We start from the raw sequence: 17,606 nt of genomic DNA, 5'->3' as shown, positions 1-17,606 counted from the left end.
ATTTCCTGTGACCTTTTATCTCTTTGTGCCCATGTGTGCCCATCAATTAGTTCCTAATTATTAGAGAGTATATCTGGGTTTTTTTTTTTTAATTCCTGAGGTACTTCACTTAGCATAATGGTCTCCAGTTTCATCCAAGTTGCTGCAAAAGACATTATTTTATTCCTTTTTATAGATAAGTAGTGCTCCATGGTATGGTATACTACATTTTCTTTTCTTTTTCTTTTTCTTTTTTTTTTTTTTTTGAGACAGAGTCTCACTCTGTTCCCCGGGCTAGAGTGCCATGGGGTCAACCTAACTCACAGCAACCTCCAACTCTTGGGCTCAGGCGATCCTCCTGCCTCAGCCTCCCAAGTAGCTGGGACTACAGGCATGCGCCACCATGCCCCACTAATTTTTTCTATATATTTTTAGTTGGCCAATTAATTTCTTTCTATCTTTAGTAGAGACGGGGTCTGGCTCTTGCTCAGGCTGGTTTTGAACTCCTGACCTTGAGTGATCCTCCCACCTCTGGCCTCCCAGAGAGCTAGGATTACAGGCGTGAGCCACCATGCTGGCCATCCAAGGATATTTTAATCCCTGAAACTGCATAGTAAAATTAGGAAAGAAGAGCCCTGGAAGCCTGTCTAGGCTTGAGCAGTAAAATGGATATATAGCCACTCAGCTTTGTTTATTTATTTATTTATTTATTTATTTATTTTAAAAATATTTTTCTTTTTCTTTTTTTTTCTTTTTTCTAGAGAGGAAAGGCAGAAAATTCTGGAACACTCAGCTTTGTTTTTTATGGTATTTGGTAATTTATTTATTTATTTAGTTATTTACTTACGAATGAATGCATGTATGAGACAGGATCTTGCTCTGGTGCTCAGGCTAGAGTGCAGTGGCACAGTCATAGCTCACTACAGCCTTGAACTTCTGGGCTCAAGCTATTCTCCTGCCTCAGCCTCCTGAGTAGCTGGGACTACAGGCACGTGTCACCACACCCAGTTGTTTAAAAGGTTTTTTTGTAGAGATGGGATCTTGCCATGTTGTCCAGGCTGGTCTCAAACTCCTGGCTTCAAATGATCAGCCTGCTGCTGGAATTACAGGTGTGAGCCACCAAACTTGGTCAATTCATTTAGCGTAGATGTGCAGGTACTTTTGGGCTTTCTGTACGTTTGAAGTGATTTTTACAAAAGTGTTTTTAATTTCTGAAACAAATATAGGTATTAAATGGTTTTTAATCAGAGAATGAAACCTGAAAGTAATTACATAAAGAATGGCATTAGAGGCCAGGTGGAGTGGTTCATACCTATAATCCTAGCACTCTGGGAGGCCGAGGCTGGCAGATTGCTCGTGGTCAGGAGCTCGAAACCAGCCTGAGCAAGACCCCGTCTCTATTATAAATAGAAAAAAATTAATTGGCCAACTAATATATATAGAAAAAATTAGCTGGGCATGGTGGCGCATGCCTGTAGTCCCAGCTACTCGGAAGGCTGAGGCAGCAGAATTGCTTGAGCTCGGGAGTTTGAGGTTGCTGTGAGCTAGGCTGACGCCATGGCACTCCACTCTAGGCTGGGCAACAAAGGGAGACTCTGTCTCAAAAAAAAAAAGAGTTTGAGATCAGCCTCAGCAAGAGCGAGACCCCGTCTCCCATCTCTACTAAAAATAGAAAACTCAGCTGAGCATGCTGGCCTGCGCCTCTAATCCCAGCTACTCCGGAGGCTGAGGCAGGAAAATTGCTTCAGCCCAGGAGTTTGAGGTTGCTGATGCTAGGACACACTAACCCAGGTGACAGAGTGAGACTCTGTCTCAAACAGAAACAAAAACAAAAAAAGGGATAGCATTAGCTTTGCTTTTTCACATTTGGTTTCAAACTAACCAGGTTGTGTTCGTTTTTTCAATGAGTTTAGCATCGTGCCTGGATTGGTATTTTAATCCTGAAAATGTAACTATTTGTAGTAGTTTGTTGACTTAATATCATTGGGCTGAGTTTGTCTATGTATGTTTGTGTGCTTATGTGTGTCTCTTGAAGTAAAAGCACCTAGCAGTTCTTATAATCTTTCCCATCCCCTTTTCCCCAAAGTGTTAACTCACTTTCTCTCTTCTTTGTATATTCCGTGGGGACAATGAGATTTAATATTTCTCCCCAGTCTTTAGGGGTTTTGGGAATAGGTAGTTATTTTATTGTTTACACATGTGATATTAATTCAGCAACTTTATTTTTGAGTTTCCACTATAGGATATGACGTGGGTTTTTTAAAGGTGGTAAGTACTCTGTATAATGTCTGACACATAGTAAACACTACATGTATTTGAGGCATTAATAATTTGTAGACTTTGCCCTTTGAATTTATATTTATAAAATAAGGGAGCCGAGTTGAAATGGATGAGGCAAATCCTAGATATTTATAATACAATGTAGAATTTAGAATCAAAGTCAGAATGCAGAGGAGTGTGGAGGAGTCTCATTTGGTGAGTTAAGAAAAGACTTAATGAAGGAGGTAGCATTTGAGATGAGTTCTGAAGGGTGGGTAGAGTAATCAAAGAATAGGATAAACTATCAGAAGAAGAAATATTTATTGAACCCTTTTATGGTATGTTAAATACAGTACCAGGCCCCTTACATTACTACATTTAATCATTCCCAAGAAATATTAGCTATTGTAGTAGCCTCAAATGTTGTGTTCATGTGGTGGGTGAATGGTTTTTTAGTGAAACATTATTTTGTTTTTTTAGCCTCTTTGAGGATAAATGTTTGTTTTTCTTCTTTTGCTAGGTCAAATTTGAATTGCATTGCTGTGGGTCCTTCTGTATGGTATCCCCTCTTCCCAGTTTTTCACTTGATTTATCCTTGATTCACTTGAAAACCACTTGATTTTTGTGGCTTATGTTATTTTTCATAGATTAATCCACATACCAGTTCTTCATAAATTTCCTTTATAGGTGTCGTGTTGGGATGAGTTATTTTTCCTTATTGAGCTTTGTTCTCATTATGCCATTCTATATTTAGCTTCTGAGAGGGAAGCGTGTTCCTGGGAATAGAATCACCACTCATTCCTTTTTCTCTTTAGCTTTTTAGGTGGTGGCGGCAGCCGGATAGACAATAGCACATCAACACATTTTGCAGAGGTAAGTTTTCCTGTAGGGATTCTTTAGGAAGTGGGTGGATGTTAAAATCATGACATATATTCACTTTCTATTGCAGCAAAACATTAGAGTTTAACTGAATTGTATAAGAAAAATATGGGCTAGAGTAGCCCTTGGAAAAGATTTGTATTTTCAGTAGCTGGGGCTTAGGCATGTACTGTTGATAAACCCTTGATTAGGAGAAAGTAACAGCCTCAAGCAGTACTTTTTAAAATCTGGTAGTGTTTTTCATTCTGTTTTCTGCTTTGTTACTATGTATATGGTATGAGAATAAAAAGTCTGTGCTGTTTTTGGAATAACAGTGTTGCAGACTCTGCTTTAGTGGCATGACAACCAGATAAAGAGCAGGCCAGGTTGATTTGTTACTGAAGAAGTCATAATGAGGTGTAGTCTTCAACCTTGCACAGAGATACTGGTTTCTAGAGTTAGCTCTAGTTAGCATAGTAGTTTGGTGTAGATCAAAAATAAGATATTTGCTTACTTTTCAGATCCCAATATGGGACCTATAATTAGTTTCTACTTCTTTGTATGATGTGACATCCATATTTTTTTGGAAAAACAAAAATATTAACTATGGTTTGAAAATAGGGGATTTAATCTTCATCTTTGAATACCTTTTTATATTAAATTCAGAATAATTTTCTTTTCACTTTATCTACTTACCTAAAATTTTCATTTTAGTTGTCTTTAAAAAAAAAAGTAATTTTAACCATTCGTAAGTGTGCAGTTCAGCAGCATTAACACTATTTGTTTTTAATCATTTAGAGACCATAACCCAGAGGGTACAAACCAGCTTAGCCTACAAAATCACTGACTTTTTTGCCTTTTCTTCTGTATGTGTACCCTTTATTGCCACACAACTTATTTGGCTCTAGAGAGCTGACATATGCTGGAAGGAAAAAAAAATTCCATAATCAGAATTTCTTTGTGATTTAGGATCACATTTAGCCTTTTCCAGAGATAGCTGAAGTGCCTAGAGAGCTAGCAAAATATTTTGCTATTTATTTTGTGTGTAAATCGAAATTGTATTTAGCAGTGTATTTGAAAAGTGATGTTCGATAAGAAGCCCATAAAACCCTAAGCTTCTCTCCTTTATTTTCTGAAAATTATCTTAAGACCTGTGGCCCTCTAGATTTTGATGTTGTTAGATTTATAGTCAAGAAACTTGATAAATGCTTAGGTAATAGTCCTGTTTTATACAGGGTATTTTCTTTTTTTTTTTTTTTTTGAGACAGAGTCTCGCTTTGTTGTCCAGGCTAGAGTGAGTGCCGTGGCGTCAGCCTAGCTCACAGCAACCTCAAACTCCTGGGCTCAAGCGATCCTCCTGCCTCAGCCTCCCGAGTAGCTGGGACTACAGGCATGCGCCACCATGCCCGGCTAATTTTTTTTATATATATTAGGTGGCCAATTAATTTCTTTCTATTTATAGTAGAGACGGGGTCTCGCTCTTGCTCAGGCTGGTTTTGAACTCCTGACCTTGAGCAATCCGCCCGCCTCGGCCTCCCAAGAGCTAGGATTACAGGCGTGAGCCACAGCGCCCGGCCAGGGTATTTTCTTTTGTTTATGATCTGTGGTACTTCTAATATCCTGTATTAAGTTTTGGGGTTTACTTTGAACTACCTTGGTAAATGGGTTGATTAAGTGTGATTCTGGACAGATCATGTCTTTGAACTCCCATTTTTATTTTCTTATTTTGATGGCTTAAAAAACCCTATTTAAAATCCATTCTGCTTGCTAGGCCTAGAAGCCTTTATGATTTCAGTATATTTTCCCCTTGTAAGTGCTATTCCTGATAACACAGATTGTCACTTACTGATTATGCATATGCAGAAGAAACTTCATTTTATTTTCCTTAAGTGTTAGTTCTCTTTTAGGTAATGGAAATAGATTGGTCCATCACTTTTATAGGTATGACTCACCAGGAGGAGATGCATATTGAGTAAGAAGAAAATAAATATATATAGTCAGTTTCCTCACTTTAGTGATGCTAAATCTGATACTAATGGCATCATGAGCTATCCTTCAGGTGTTAAGTAATTTTGCTGAGTCATAGCCTGTGACTTCGTATTCTTTAGTAGTGACAGGATTTATAGCAATGGCATGATTATGCTGTTTTTCCCTCTGTAAAATTCCCTTGTCATCATGCCTCAATATTTAAATTTTCTCTTTTTTTAAGTGATATTTTGCATTTTAAAATTGGAAAAAATCTGTCTTTATAATGTTATAGAGGTTGCCAGGGATTTAAAAAAATTAGCTAACAAGTCTATACTGAGTGTTTCATTGCCTGCAAGGAACTTGTAATTTAGTTGGGGAGCAAATACAAGCACATGTGAAACAAATAACAAAGAAGTGTGTACAGAGTATAATAAACTTATTGTGGGGTGTATGTAACAAGTACAGTAGAAGGAAGAGATCAGGTGGCCTGCAGTCTTTAGGAAGAGAGGTCATATAACAGTGATAAGAGTACAGCCTCTTGAACCAGATTGCCTAAGCTCAAATTCTGGTTCTGCCCCTTACTGGTGGTGTAACCTGGGAAAAATTACTTAGAATCTCTCAGTGCCTGTTTTATTGTCTGTAAATTGGGGAAAATAATAATATTTACCTCATAGGGATGTTGTGAAGATTAAATGAGTTAATACATGCTAGATGTATAGACCCTAATATGCCTACCATATAGTGAATACTTAATAAATTTTAGCCATTATTAAGACTTCATAGAGAAGGTAAAACTTGTCTGCTACAGCCATACCACTCTGAATGTGCCTAACTCATCTCTTCTCAGAAGCTAAGCAGAGCTGGGCCTGGTTAGTACTTTGATGGTAGGAAGGTAAAACTTGCAATGGAGCCTTGAAGAGTAGGTGGAATTTAGATAAGCAAAAATGTGAAAAAAATTTTCTGAAAATAGTTTTCATAAGCTATAAGATTTTATACCCATGTCCCTGAAGAAAAAAACTTAGAAATAAAATTATATATAGAAACTAGAGTTATATATTTTTTTGAGATGGAGTCTTGCTCTGTCCCCAGGGCTAGAGGGCTAGAGTGTCAGTTTAGCTCACAGCAACCCCAAACTCCTGGGCTCAAGCAGTTCTTCTGCCTCAGTCTCCTGAGTAACTGGGATTACAGGCGTGTGCCTGGTTAATTTTTCTATTTTTAGTAGAGACAGGGTCTCATTCTTGTTAAGGCTGGTCTTGAACTCCTGAGCACAAGCAATCCTCCTACCTCAGCCTCCCAGAGTGCTAGGATTACAGGCATGAGCCACTGCGCTAGATAGAGTTATTTTTCTTTTCTCCATTTTGGTTGGTAATTTCAGAAAAGGCTTATGTTCAGTTTTGCTTTGTTCTTCTTCAACCAGAGCTGCTTGTGCATTGAAGAGGTTATTTTCTATAATTAGTATTTACTAATAGCTGAATTTTTTAAATACTGGATATATTAGAAGAGAATTATTTCCAGAAAATTTCTGACAAAATCAGTATTTTTTTTTTAAGTGGGGCTGGGGTGGGGAGATAAAAAGAGTGGTTGGGATGGAAAGAAGAATGGGGGAGGGTTGCCAGGTAAATGGAAGCAATATTTGAATAATGTGTGAGGGTCAGCAGAGAGTGAATCTAAAAATGTTGCTAGCAATTTGTAGAGAGAGAGTACATTGCTATGCTAAGGTTCCTGATGATAACTTGGAGTAGTGAGCTCAAAGCTACCTGAGGCTTTTGTTGATTACTTGAAAGCTTCTTACCATGACCTGGTGCCAGTGAGACATCTGATCATAGAGTCTTAGCTTACCCTAATGGATCACTTCAGTGCAAGAGTGGTTACGGCTGCTGCCTTGGATTTGTAGAAAATAAGATAGATGACCGCCTGGAAAAAAGCTCCCAGGTATGCACAAAAAGGCGGGGCGAGTAGTTTGATTTATATTTATTTAAATTTGTTTTTGTTACATAAGCAGCATCATAATGGCAATTAAAAAGTTTAAAAATATCTTGAGTTTCACTGTTTTAAAAGCACTCTTTCTCCATACGTCTCCTTTCTGATTTTGTCCTAAGGCATTGATTAGTGAAAGATTATAATGACTTTAAGATTTAGGCTGGGCTCAGTGGCTCATGCCTATAATACTAGCACTCTGGGAGGCTGAGGTAGGAGGGTCACTTGAGCTCAGGAGTTCGAGACCAGCCTTAGCAAGAAGTGAGACCCTGTCTCTACTAAAAATAGAAAAAATTAGCTGGGCATGGTGAAGCACACCCGTGGTCCTAGCTACTTTGGGAGGCTGAGGCAGGAGGATTACTTGAGCCCAGGAGTTTGAGATTGCTCTGAGCTAGGCTGATGCCACAGCACTCTACCCCAGGGTGATACTATGTATGTATGTATGTATGTATGTATGTATGTATGTATGTATGTATGTATGAATGAATGAATAAATAATCTATCTCCCATGTTCTCATTATTTCTTATAGCTTTATTTATTTATTTTATTAATAAATTTTATTAATAAATAAATAATCGACCTCCCATATTCTCATTACTTCGTTATAGCTTTATTTATTTATTTTCTTGGCATAATACTTCCCACTTGTTGTCATATGCATGCCCAATAACTGTTTTCAATTGTAATCATAGAGTGTACCATATTGAATTTCTGCTTTTTAAAATTTACTTAGTATTATGTCATACATTTTTTTCTTATTTCTCCATAGTTATAAGTATTATGTATTTTATGACTTCATATTCTTTTATGTCTGTAGTATATTTATTTATTTATTTATTTTTGTAGTATATTAAAACTATCTTGTGTTAGACATATCTAGCTATATATGATAGTTGATCATGGATCATGCTTCTTCCCTCCACCTGTGAGTGTAGAACATATTGAGAAATAAAACATAGAAACAGACAGATGAAAATAAAAATTTAATTTTATTCAACTGAATTGGAGAACACAGTTGAACTGTGGCCAGATGGACATCCTAAGTTTATACAGGATGACCCACCTGAGAATTAGAGAGTGTAGAATACATACGAATGCTCAGAACCACTTCTTTTGCATTCGTGCAGCTCCCTAAAACATGAACTGCATTGATTGGAGATGTGTGAATCAGTAGACATTAGGCTCTTGCCACTCACCAATCAGATGCATCAATGCTCTGATAAGGAAAAGTAATGAGGAATGTGAATGAAGACTTCAGAAATGGAGATGAGAGATCTGATTCTTCCCTCTTAGCCTTTGGGTTTCAGAATTTAAACCTTTAGTCAGTAGGGGTCTGGCGGTATTATGACCCCAAAAGCATAATCCATAAAATAACAAATTGATAAATTGGACTTTATCAAAATTAAAAACTTCTGATGTTCTTCATAAGAATGAACAAGATAAGTCACAGACTAGGAAACAATACTTGCAAATCATTTAACTGATTAAGGACTTGTATTCAGGCCATATAAATAACTCTTAAAATGGAATAATAAGAAAACTACCTAATGCCAAAAAATGGCAAAAGATTTGAACAGTGTGATTCACCAAAGAAGATGTACAGATGGCAAATAAGTATACAAAGGATATTCAACATCATTAGTCATTAGGGAAATGTAAATTAAAACAATAATGAAATACTACTGTATATCTATCAGAATGGTTAACATTTAAAAGACTGACCATACTAGATGCTGGTGAGGCTATGGAGCAGCTGAAACGGGAATTTATTTATTTTATTTTATTTTTTTGAGACAAAGTCTCACTCAGTTGCCTGGGCTAGAGTGCTGTGGTGTCAGCCTAGCTCACAGCAACCTCCAACTCCTGGGCTCAAGTGATCCTCCTGCCTCAGCCTCCCGAGCAGCTGGGACTACAGGCATGCGCCACTATGCCCAGCTAATATTTTCTATATATATTTTTAGTTGGCCAATTAATTTCTTTCTGTCTTTAGTAGAGACGGGGTCTTGCTCTTGCTCTTGCTCAGTCTGGTTTGAAACTCTTGACCTTGAGCGATCCTCCCGCCTCGGCCTCCCAGAGTGCTGGGATTACAGGCATGAGCCACCACACCCAGCCTGAAACTGGAATTTAAAAATGGTACAGCCACTATGGAAAACAGGTTAGCTGTTTTTTTATAAGATAAAATTACATGTATATGATCCAGCCATTTCACTCCTAGGTATTTTACCCAAGAGAAAATAAAGCATATATCCATACATGTTCATATATACACAAATGTTCACACTGTAATAACTTGATTTGTGAGAGTCAGGAACTACAAACAATCCAAGTGTCCATCAACAAGTGAATGGATGGATAAACAAATTGTGGTATTATCCATACTATGGAATACCACTCAGCAATAAAAGGGCATAGATCATTGATACATGCAAAAATATGGATGAATCTCAAAATAATTAAGCTGAGTAAAAGAAGCCAGACAAATAAAGAGTACATACAATATGATTCCCTTCATGTAAAATTCGAGGAAATACAAAATTCTAGAAAATATACAGAGAGATCAGTGGTTATTTGGGGTTTGGGGGGATAGGAGGGAGGAGTTACACAGGGACTCTAGGAAACATTTGGTGGTGATAAGTATGTTCCTTGTTTTGACTTAATGATTTCGTAAAATTGCCTGTGAACTTTCTGAAATTGCATTTCTAAGGTTAATAATTTTGGTAGTTATTTACCCTCAGTTGTTTCATATTTGTAGACCTTAATTTTTTTAAATTGAGATATAATTCATATATCATGTAATTCACCCTTTTAGAGTCTACAATTCAGTGGTTTTAGTATGTTCACAGACTCAACCATTATCATTGATTCTAGAACTTTTCAGCATCCAAAAAAGAAGCCCTGTACCCATTATTAGTCACCACTTCTCCACAATTCTCCTAGCCCCAGACAATTAGCAATCTATTTTATGTCTCTATGGATTTGCCTATATAGGACATTTGTTATAAATGGAATCATGCTATATGTGATCTTTTGTGACTGACATTCTTTTCCACTTAGCATATTGTTTTTAAGGTTCATACATGTTGTAGCATATATCAGTACTTCGTTCCTTTTTATGGCTGCATAATACTATATTGTATGGATAAACCATGTTGTATTTATCCATTCATCAGTTAATGAACATTTGAGTTGTTTACACTTTTTGGCTGTTATGAATAATGCTGGTCTGAATTTTTTTGCACAAGTTTTTGTGTGATTATATGTTTTTAGTTCTCTTGGTTATAAATAACTAGGAGTAAAATTGCTGGGTATTATGGTAACTGTTTAACTTTTTGAGGAATAGACCATAATATTTAAAGAGGTGCTAATGTGATTATGGTTAGTGTAGGGCAAAGTCTGCTAAATTGAAAATATTGTTTGTCCTATTTTTTTATACTGAAATATGTAAATAGTTCAGCCAAAGTATTTTTAGAAATAGTCTTTTTACTTCTATTCAGAGTAACTTTTTCAGTTTTTCAAGACAAAACTTCTCAAATAAACTGTGCCTCTGTGATTCTTTGGGATATTTCACCAAAACTCTATAGTAGTGTTCCCTATTAGTTTTTACTTATGTAAGCCATGTCCTGAATACCCAATTTTTGTTGTATGAACTATTTTTTTTCTCTTATGCTTATCTAAGTCTGCTCAGAGACAAATGACCTGAAGCTATTCTTATCCTTAGTGTTGATTTAGTAGAAATTTGAGGTGTGCTTTTTTCCCCTGTGTTCTATGGTTAGGTTACACTATTATTTTGGGATGAAAATAGGCCACAAATACATTGACCATTACTATTAGTTTGCACAAATTTTTACTTTCCATATGAGCAGGAAAATGCATCCTCCTGATATTAAAGCTTCTTTTGAGGTTGGGTCCTACAGAATTTGTATATGTTATTAGCTATGATAACAATTTACAGTCATCTGAAATATGAAATTATTAAAGCAGATTATTGATATGAGCCTTGGTGCTTGATTTTTTTTCTAGTCCAAAGTTTAAAATATTTAATTTTTACATTATAATGCAATAATTGTTACTTTAAGAGTTGTTTTCTGTAAGCAGATATTGTGGAACTTTATTTATATAGTAAGGGAATTATAGATTTCTTCCTATAGTTTACCTTTGTGAGATAAATGATTGAGAACGTGGAAGAGTCTATTCCTAGTTTTTCATTTACTGAAAGCAAGTATAGTTTTGAGTTTTTAAATGTTACTTAGGAATCTTGGGTCAAGAAAAATGCTGCATTCTATACTACTTTTCAGACTAGAAACCAGTGATCTTTCATAGAGACTAATACTATTATAGAAAGCAAAGGAAAATAAGACTGATACAATAAGAAGAACAAGTAGCTAAAATGAAGAAGGTGCTTTACCTGACCAGTATTTATAGAAATCTTATTCATGATTTTATTATGCATATTGTTTTTTGCTCTTCTGATTGGCCATTAGAATTTTTTTTTTTTTTTGAGACAGAGTCTCACTTTGTTGCCTGGCTAGACTGAGTGCCATGACGTCAGCCTAGCTCACAGCAACCTCAAATTCCTGGGCTCAAGCGATCCTGCTGCCTCAGCCTCCCAAGTAGCTGGGACTACAGGCATGTGCCACCATGCCCGGCTAATTTTTTTTTTCCTATATATATATTAGTTGGCCAATTAATTTCTTTCTATTTATAGTAGAAGACGGGGTCTCGCTCTTGCTCAGGTTGGTTTCAAACTCCTGAGCTCAAAGGATCCGCCCACCTCAGCCTCCCAGAGAGCTAGGATTATAGGCGTGAGCCACCGCGTCCGGCTAGACAAAAACTTTAAATCAACTGTCTTAAATATGCTCAAAGAACTAAAGGATACCATAGGAAAAGAACAAAAGAAATACAGGAGAATGGTGTTTCAGCAAATTGAGAATATCAGTAAAGGGATAGCAGTTTTAAAAAGGAATCAAATAGAAATTTTGGAGCAGAAAATTATAATAATTGAAATGGCCCGGGCGCGGTGGCTCACGCCTGTAATCCTAGCACTTTGGGAGGCCGAAGCGGGCGGATCGCTCAAGGTCAGGAGTTCGAAACCAGCCTGAGCGAGACCCCGTCTCTACCAAAAATAGAAAGAAATTAATTGACCAACTAAAAATATATATACAAAAAATTAGCCGGGCATAGTGGCGCATGCCTGTAGTCCCAGCTACTCGGGAGGCTGAGGCAGTAGGATTGCTGAGCCCAGGAGATTGAGGTTGCTGTGAGCCAGGCTGACGCCACGGCACTCACTCTAGCCTGGACAACAAAGCAAGACTCTGTCTCAAAAAAAAAAAAAAAAGAAAATAATTGAAATGAAAAATTCACTAGAGGAATTCAGCAAATACAGAAGAAAGAATTGATGAACTGAAGGATAGGTCAGTTGAAATTGTACAGTTTAAAGAGTACAAATTTAAATGATTGAAAAAAAATAAATAGAGCCCAAGAGATGTGTGGGACACCATCAAGTGTACTGCCAACATGTGCATCATGGAGAAGAGGGGGAGAAAGATACAGAAATGTGTTTGAAGAAATAATTGCCAAAACCATCCCAAATTCACCAAAAGATATGAATCTGTACACCCAAGGAGCTCAACTAACTCCAAGAAGGATAAACTCAAAGAGATCCATACCAAAACACATTATAATTAAATTGTCAGAGGCCGGAGATAAAGAATCTTTAAAGCAGCAAGAGAAAAGCAACTTGTAACATCAAGTGATCTTAAATAAGATTACTTTCTGCTGATTTCTCAGCAGAAGCCATGGAGGCTAGAAAGCAGTGGGATGACATATTTTTAAGTACTGAAGAAAAAATTCCCTGCCAACCAAAAATTCTATATCTGGCAAAACTATCCTTCAAGAATCAAGGAGAAATCAAGGTGTTGACAGATAAACAATACCTGAGAAGTTTCATTATTAGTAGACCTGACCTAAAAGAAATGCTAAAGAGAATCTTTCAGGCTTACCACAGATCTATTAAATTTAGTTTCTAGCATAGAGCCAAAGAATGTGCACTTTAAGTAAACCCTCCTATTGGTTCTTAACACACCCAAAACAAAAACCACACAGTGAGATATCATCCTCTATCTACCAGATTATTACAAACTAAAAAAAAACAAACAAAAAAAAATCCTATGATACAGAGTGCTTGCCAGGATGTAGCACAGTACAAACTCTTAAACACTCTAGGTGGATGTGTAAATTCATACAGCCACGTTGGAAAGCAATTTGGCATTACCTAGTAGAAGATGTATAGACCATAAAATAGATGTACAGGTCACTAATAGAGAAACGTTTGTACTTTTGCAGCAGAAGACACATACAATAATGTTCATGGTGGCCATTTGTAATAGCAAAAAACTGGAAACGATCCAGATGTTTAATTAGATTCTTTTTTTCTAATATGTGGTTTAATTCTGATTTTTACTAGCTCTGGGACCATTTGGATCATACAATGTTTTTTCAAGATTTTAGACCATTTCTAAGTAGCAATCCACTGGACCAAGATAATAGAGCCAATGAGAGGGGTCACCAAACCCACACTGACTTCTGGGGACCAAGTCGGCCTCCACGGCTACCAGTGACTCGCAGATACAGATCTCGAGGAAGTACTCGTCCTGACAGATCTCCAGCTATTGAAGGGTGAGTTGTTGTTTTTACATTCTCTTAAAGGGTAGATTCAGTGAAGGACATATTAGCATAATCTAACCCTTATGAGATTCTCTTACTACCTTTGTGGACAAGATGGATATATATAGGCAGGATGAAAGTGAAGCTAAATTGCATATTTGTACTTACATATTACCTAGTCTCTATTCACCTGGATATTAAACTAAAGGATGATAAACTAATGTTGTCTTTTTTTTTTTTTTTTTTTTTTTTTTTTGAGACAGAGTCTCACTTTGTTGCCTAGGCTAGAGTGAGTGCCATGGCGTCAGCCTAGCTCACAGCAACCTCAGACTCCTGGGCTCAAGCGATCCTTCTGTCTCAGCCTCCCAAGTAGCTGGGACTACAGGCATGCGCCACCATGCCCGGCTAATTTTTTCTATATATATTAGTTGGCCAATTAGTTTCTTTCTATTTATAGTAGAGACGGGGTCTCGCTCTTGCTCAGGCTGGTTTTGAACTCCCGACCTCGAGCAATCCGCCCGCCTCGGCCTCCCAGAGAGCTAGGATTACAGGCGTGAGCCACCGCGCCCGGCCTAATGTTGTCTTTGGTTAACATTTTTATTAATGTCTCGGATTAATATATAGATGTTATATGTTGTAGTCCATTTTGTGTTGTTGTAACGGAACACCTGAGACTGGGTGATTTATAAAGATCAAAGATATATTTCTTATAGAGAAATAAAATCTCTACCAGAGATTTATTTGTTATTTCTTCTGGAGGTTGGGAAGTCCAAGGTCAAGGGGCCCACATTGGGCAAGGGCCTTCTTGTTGCATCATCCCATGATGGAAGGCAGGAGGGCAAGAGAGCACCCATGAGTGAAAAAGAACTCATCCTTTTATCAGGAGCCCACCCCTATGATAACTAATCTGCTTTATTCATTTATTTTCCCATTGAGGCATTTTATTTGTAAGTATGTATTACATCCCTAAAAAAAGAACCCAAGGATTTTCCATCTTGTGTGTTTTCTTCTTGTTTCTTCATGGTCCATGATGCCAGCTGGAATTGTCAGTACAATGAAACCAGACTGGTGGGATGGGAGCAGATTATTCTGCCATTTTTCTAGATCTTTGAGTTGCACATCAAATCTGGGACTGATCACTCCACACTTGTTTAACCTGCCTGTAATGTTCACAACAGTTTTCCCAGCTCTGTGATCATCAGTGATTTCAAATTCGCCAGTATATCTATCTTTCATCATCACACTTAGAAACCGGACAATGACTTTGGAGCACGGCCTCATAAGAACCTGGCATTTGCCTCTCTTTTTGGCATTGTTAAATGCTCTTAAGAGCTTCAGCCAGGACCATTGTGGCGCACCTTTATGGCATGCACACCATTATGGGGGCACAGAAAGATGGCAGAAAGAGACAACTGATCCACTTTCGTGATAAAGGCATTGATCCACTCGTGAAGGCAGAACCTTCATGGCCTAATCATCTCTTAAAGTTCTGTCCTCTCAGTGCTTGGGAATTGAGTTTCCAATACGTGAACTTTGTGGGGCACATTCAAACCATAACTATATAGTTATCAAAATTATTTATTTATTTATTTATTTTGAGACAGAGTCTCACTCTGTTGCCCAGGCTAGAGTGCCGTGGCATCAGCCTAGCTCACAGCAACCTCAAACTCCTGGGCTCAAGCAATCCTCCTGCCTCAGCCTCCCGAGTAGCTGGGACTACAGGCATGCGCCACCATGCCCGGCTCATTTTTTCTATATATATTAGTTGGCCAATTAATTTGTTTCTATTTATAGTAGAGACAGGGTCTTGCTCTTGCTCAGGCTGGTTTCGAACTCCTGACCTCGAGCAATCCACCCGCCTCAGCCTCCCAGAGAGCTAGGATTACAGGCGTGAGCCAGCGCGCCCGGCCATGAGTATATTTTATATATGGGGCACTGTAGTAGGTACTGGGAATGCAATGGTGAACAAAACAGATGGTGGTCCTTGATCTCGTGGTTCCCATTTAGTAGGAATAATAAACATTAATTTTAAGTGTTTGCCATATGTGCAGGACTATGCTTCACGTTTTATCTATTTTATCTTGTTTAATCTGTATGAAGTAATAGGTGCTATTGCTGTTTTCATTTTATGTAATAGTAAACTGAGACAAAGGGAAATAAAGTAATAGCCAGTGGTGGACCAAGGACTTGAACCCAGGGCTATATGAATCTAGTGCTGTACTGTCTCATATGGCAGCCACTAGCCACATGTGGCTGTATCAATTTAAATTTAAATTAATTAAAAGTTAAGGCCGGGCGCGGTGGCTCACGCCTGTAATCCTAGCTCTCTGGGATGCCGAGGCGGGTGGATTGCTCGAAGTCGGGAGTTTGAAACCAGCCTGAGCAAGAGTGAGACCCCCGTCTCTACTATAAATAGAAAGAAACTAATTGGCCAACTAATATATATAGAAAAAATTAGCCGGGCATGGTGGCTCATGCCTGTAGTCCCAGCTACTTGGGAGGCTGAGACAGAAGGATCGCTTGAGCCCAGGAGTTTGAGGTTGCTGTGAGCTAGGCTGACGCCATGGCACTCACTCTAGCCTAGGCAACAAAGTGAGACTCTGTCTCAAAAAAAAAAAAAAAAAAGTTAATAACCTCAAAATCCAAAATTCCTCAGTCCCGCTAGCTACATTTCAAGGGCTCAGTGACCATGTGTAGCTAATAATTACTATATTTGGCAGCACAGATTATAGAAAATTTCCATCATCTCAGAAAGCTCTATTGGACAGTGCTCTTCTAAAGTTTACCCTTCCTCCCCCCACACTTTCTAGACTTTACTATTAACATGTTACTCTCCTTGCTTTGTCACATATCTATCTGTTCATTAATTCATCTTTTGTACATTTCAAAGTTAGTTGCAGACTTTCCATCTTAGGTCAAATGCAGGATATGGGAAATTAGATTTAATGGGATTGTCTAGGATAAAAATAAATGACATTTTAGATTGTTTTAATAGCTTATGGTGCCCAGAGGTAACTGTATTATATCCTGTGCCAGTTAAACTACATGTAGATTTTCTTTTTCTTTTTTTTTTCTTTTCAAAATATTAAGGGTGTACGAATATTTTTCTTAATGTGGATATCTTTTGTAATGTTTGAGTCAGGGCTATTAATGTGCCCATCATCTGAATAGAGTTCATTGTACCCATTAGGTAGGTTTTTGCCCCTCCCCTCCTCCCCACTCTCCCCTGCATGATTTCCAATGACTTTTATACTTCCCTCTGTGCCCATGTGTGCCCATCAGTTAGTACCAGTTTATTAGAAAGTACATATGGTGTTTCTCTGCCTATTTGAAACCCCATTGGTGAGCTTTTTTCAACTATAGTTCATCTAAACCTTTACCTCATGTGCTGTTTATTATTTTTTTTCCTTCCTACCCACTAAACCACCAATTTTGGACCAATGCTGTGATCTACTTTTCCTTATCCCTTTTTTAGGGGTTGGTTAAGCTCTGCTAAAGGAAAATCACATATATGTGTCCATTGGTGGCTCTGCAGATAGTAAAGTGCATTTAGTCTCCATTGGACTGTCAGTGCTTTTGATTTGTCTTTTGTTTTGCATTCCCTCAGCAAATATTTTGAATTTTACCAAATTTCACTCTCCAAATTTCCAATGCAATAGCTGATTCTCAGCTACTGACTTATATTCTACATTATGAAAATTGGGGCCTTAGGCATGAACTCCCCAAATCCCTGTGCCCAGCTTCTCTATCTCAACATTCATTTCTCTCTCCAGTCTCCTGAGATGAGGTGTCCTTTCTTTTTCTCAAGGCAAACTTGTCAGCCCATGTTCCTGACCCATTTGTTACCTATTTCTTCTAGGATTTTGTTTCATCCGTTTTCCTCTTCCTCCTTCCATTTCTC

The 17,606-nt window shown here is 37.8% G+C and overlaps 1 protein-coding gene across 2 annotated transcripts in view; it reads left to right on the top strand.

The window, feature by feature from the left end:
• The window catches only part of RNF115 (ring finger protein 115), a 61,274-nt gene that overhangs the window by 26,980 nt on the left and 16,688 nt on the right, over positions 1-17,606 (top strand). For both annotated transcript variants that reach the window (XM_012761920.3, XM_012761921.3), the window contains 2 exons: positions 3,054-3,111; positions 13,506-13,717. In XM_012761920.3, coding sequence (XP_012617374.1) covers positions 3,054-3,111; positions 13,506-13,717 — 270 coding nt within the window. The remainder of the gene's footprint in view (positions 1-3,053; positions 3,112-13,505; positions 13,718-17,606) is intronic.

Source organism: Microcebus murinus, chromosome 2 (genome assembly GCF_040939455.1).
Source record: "Microcebus murinus isolate Inina chromosome 2, M.murinus_Inina_mat1.0, whole genome shotgun sequence".
In the NCBI taxonomy this organism is placed as follows: Eukaryota; Metazoa; Chordata; class Mammalia; order Primates; family Cheirogaleidae; genus Microcebus; species Microcebus murinus.
The sequence above is the reverse complement of the archived record's forward strand: the minus strand, read 5'-3'. Positions and strand labels throughout refer to the sequence as shown.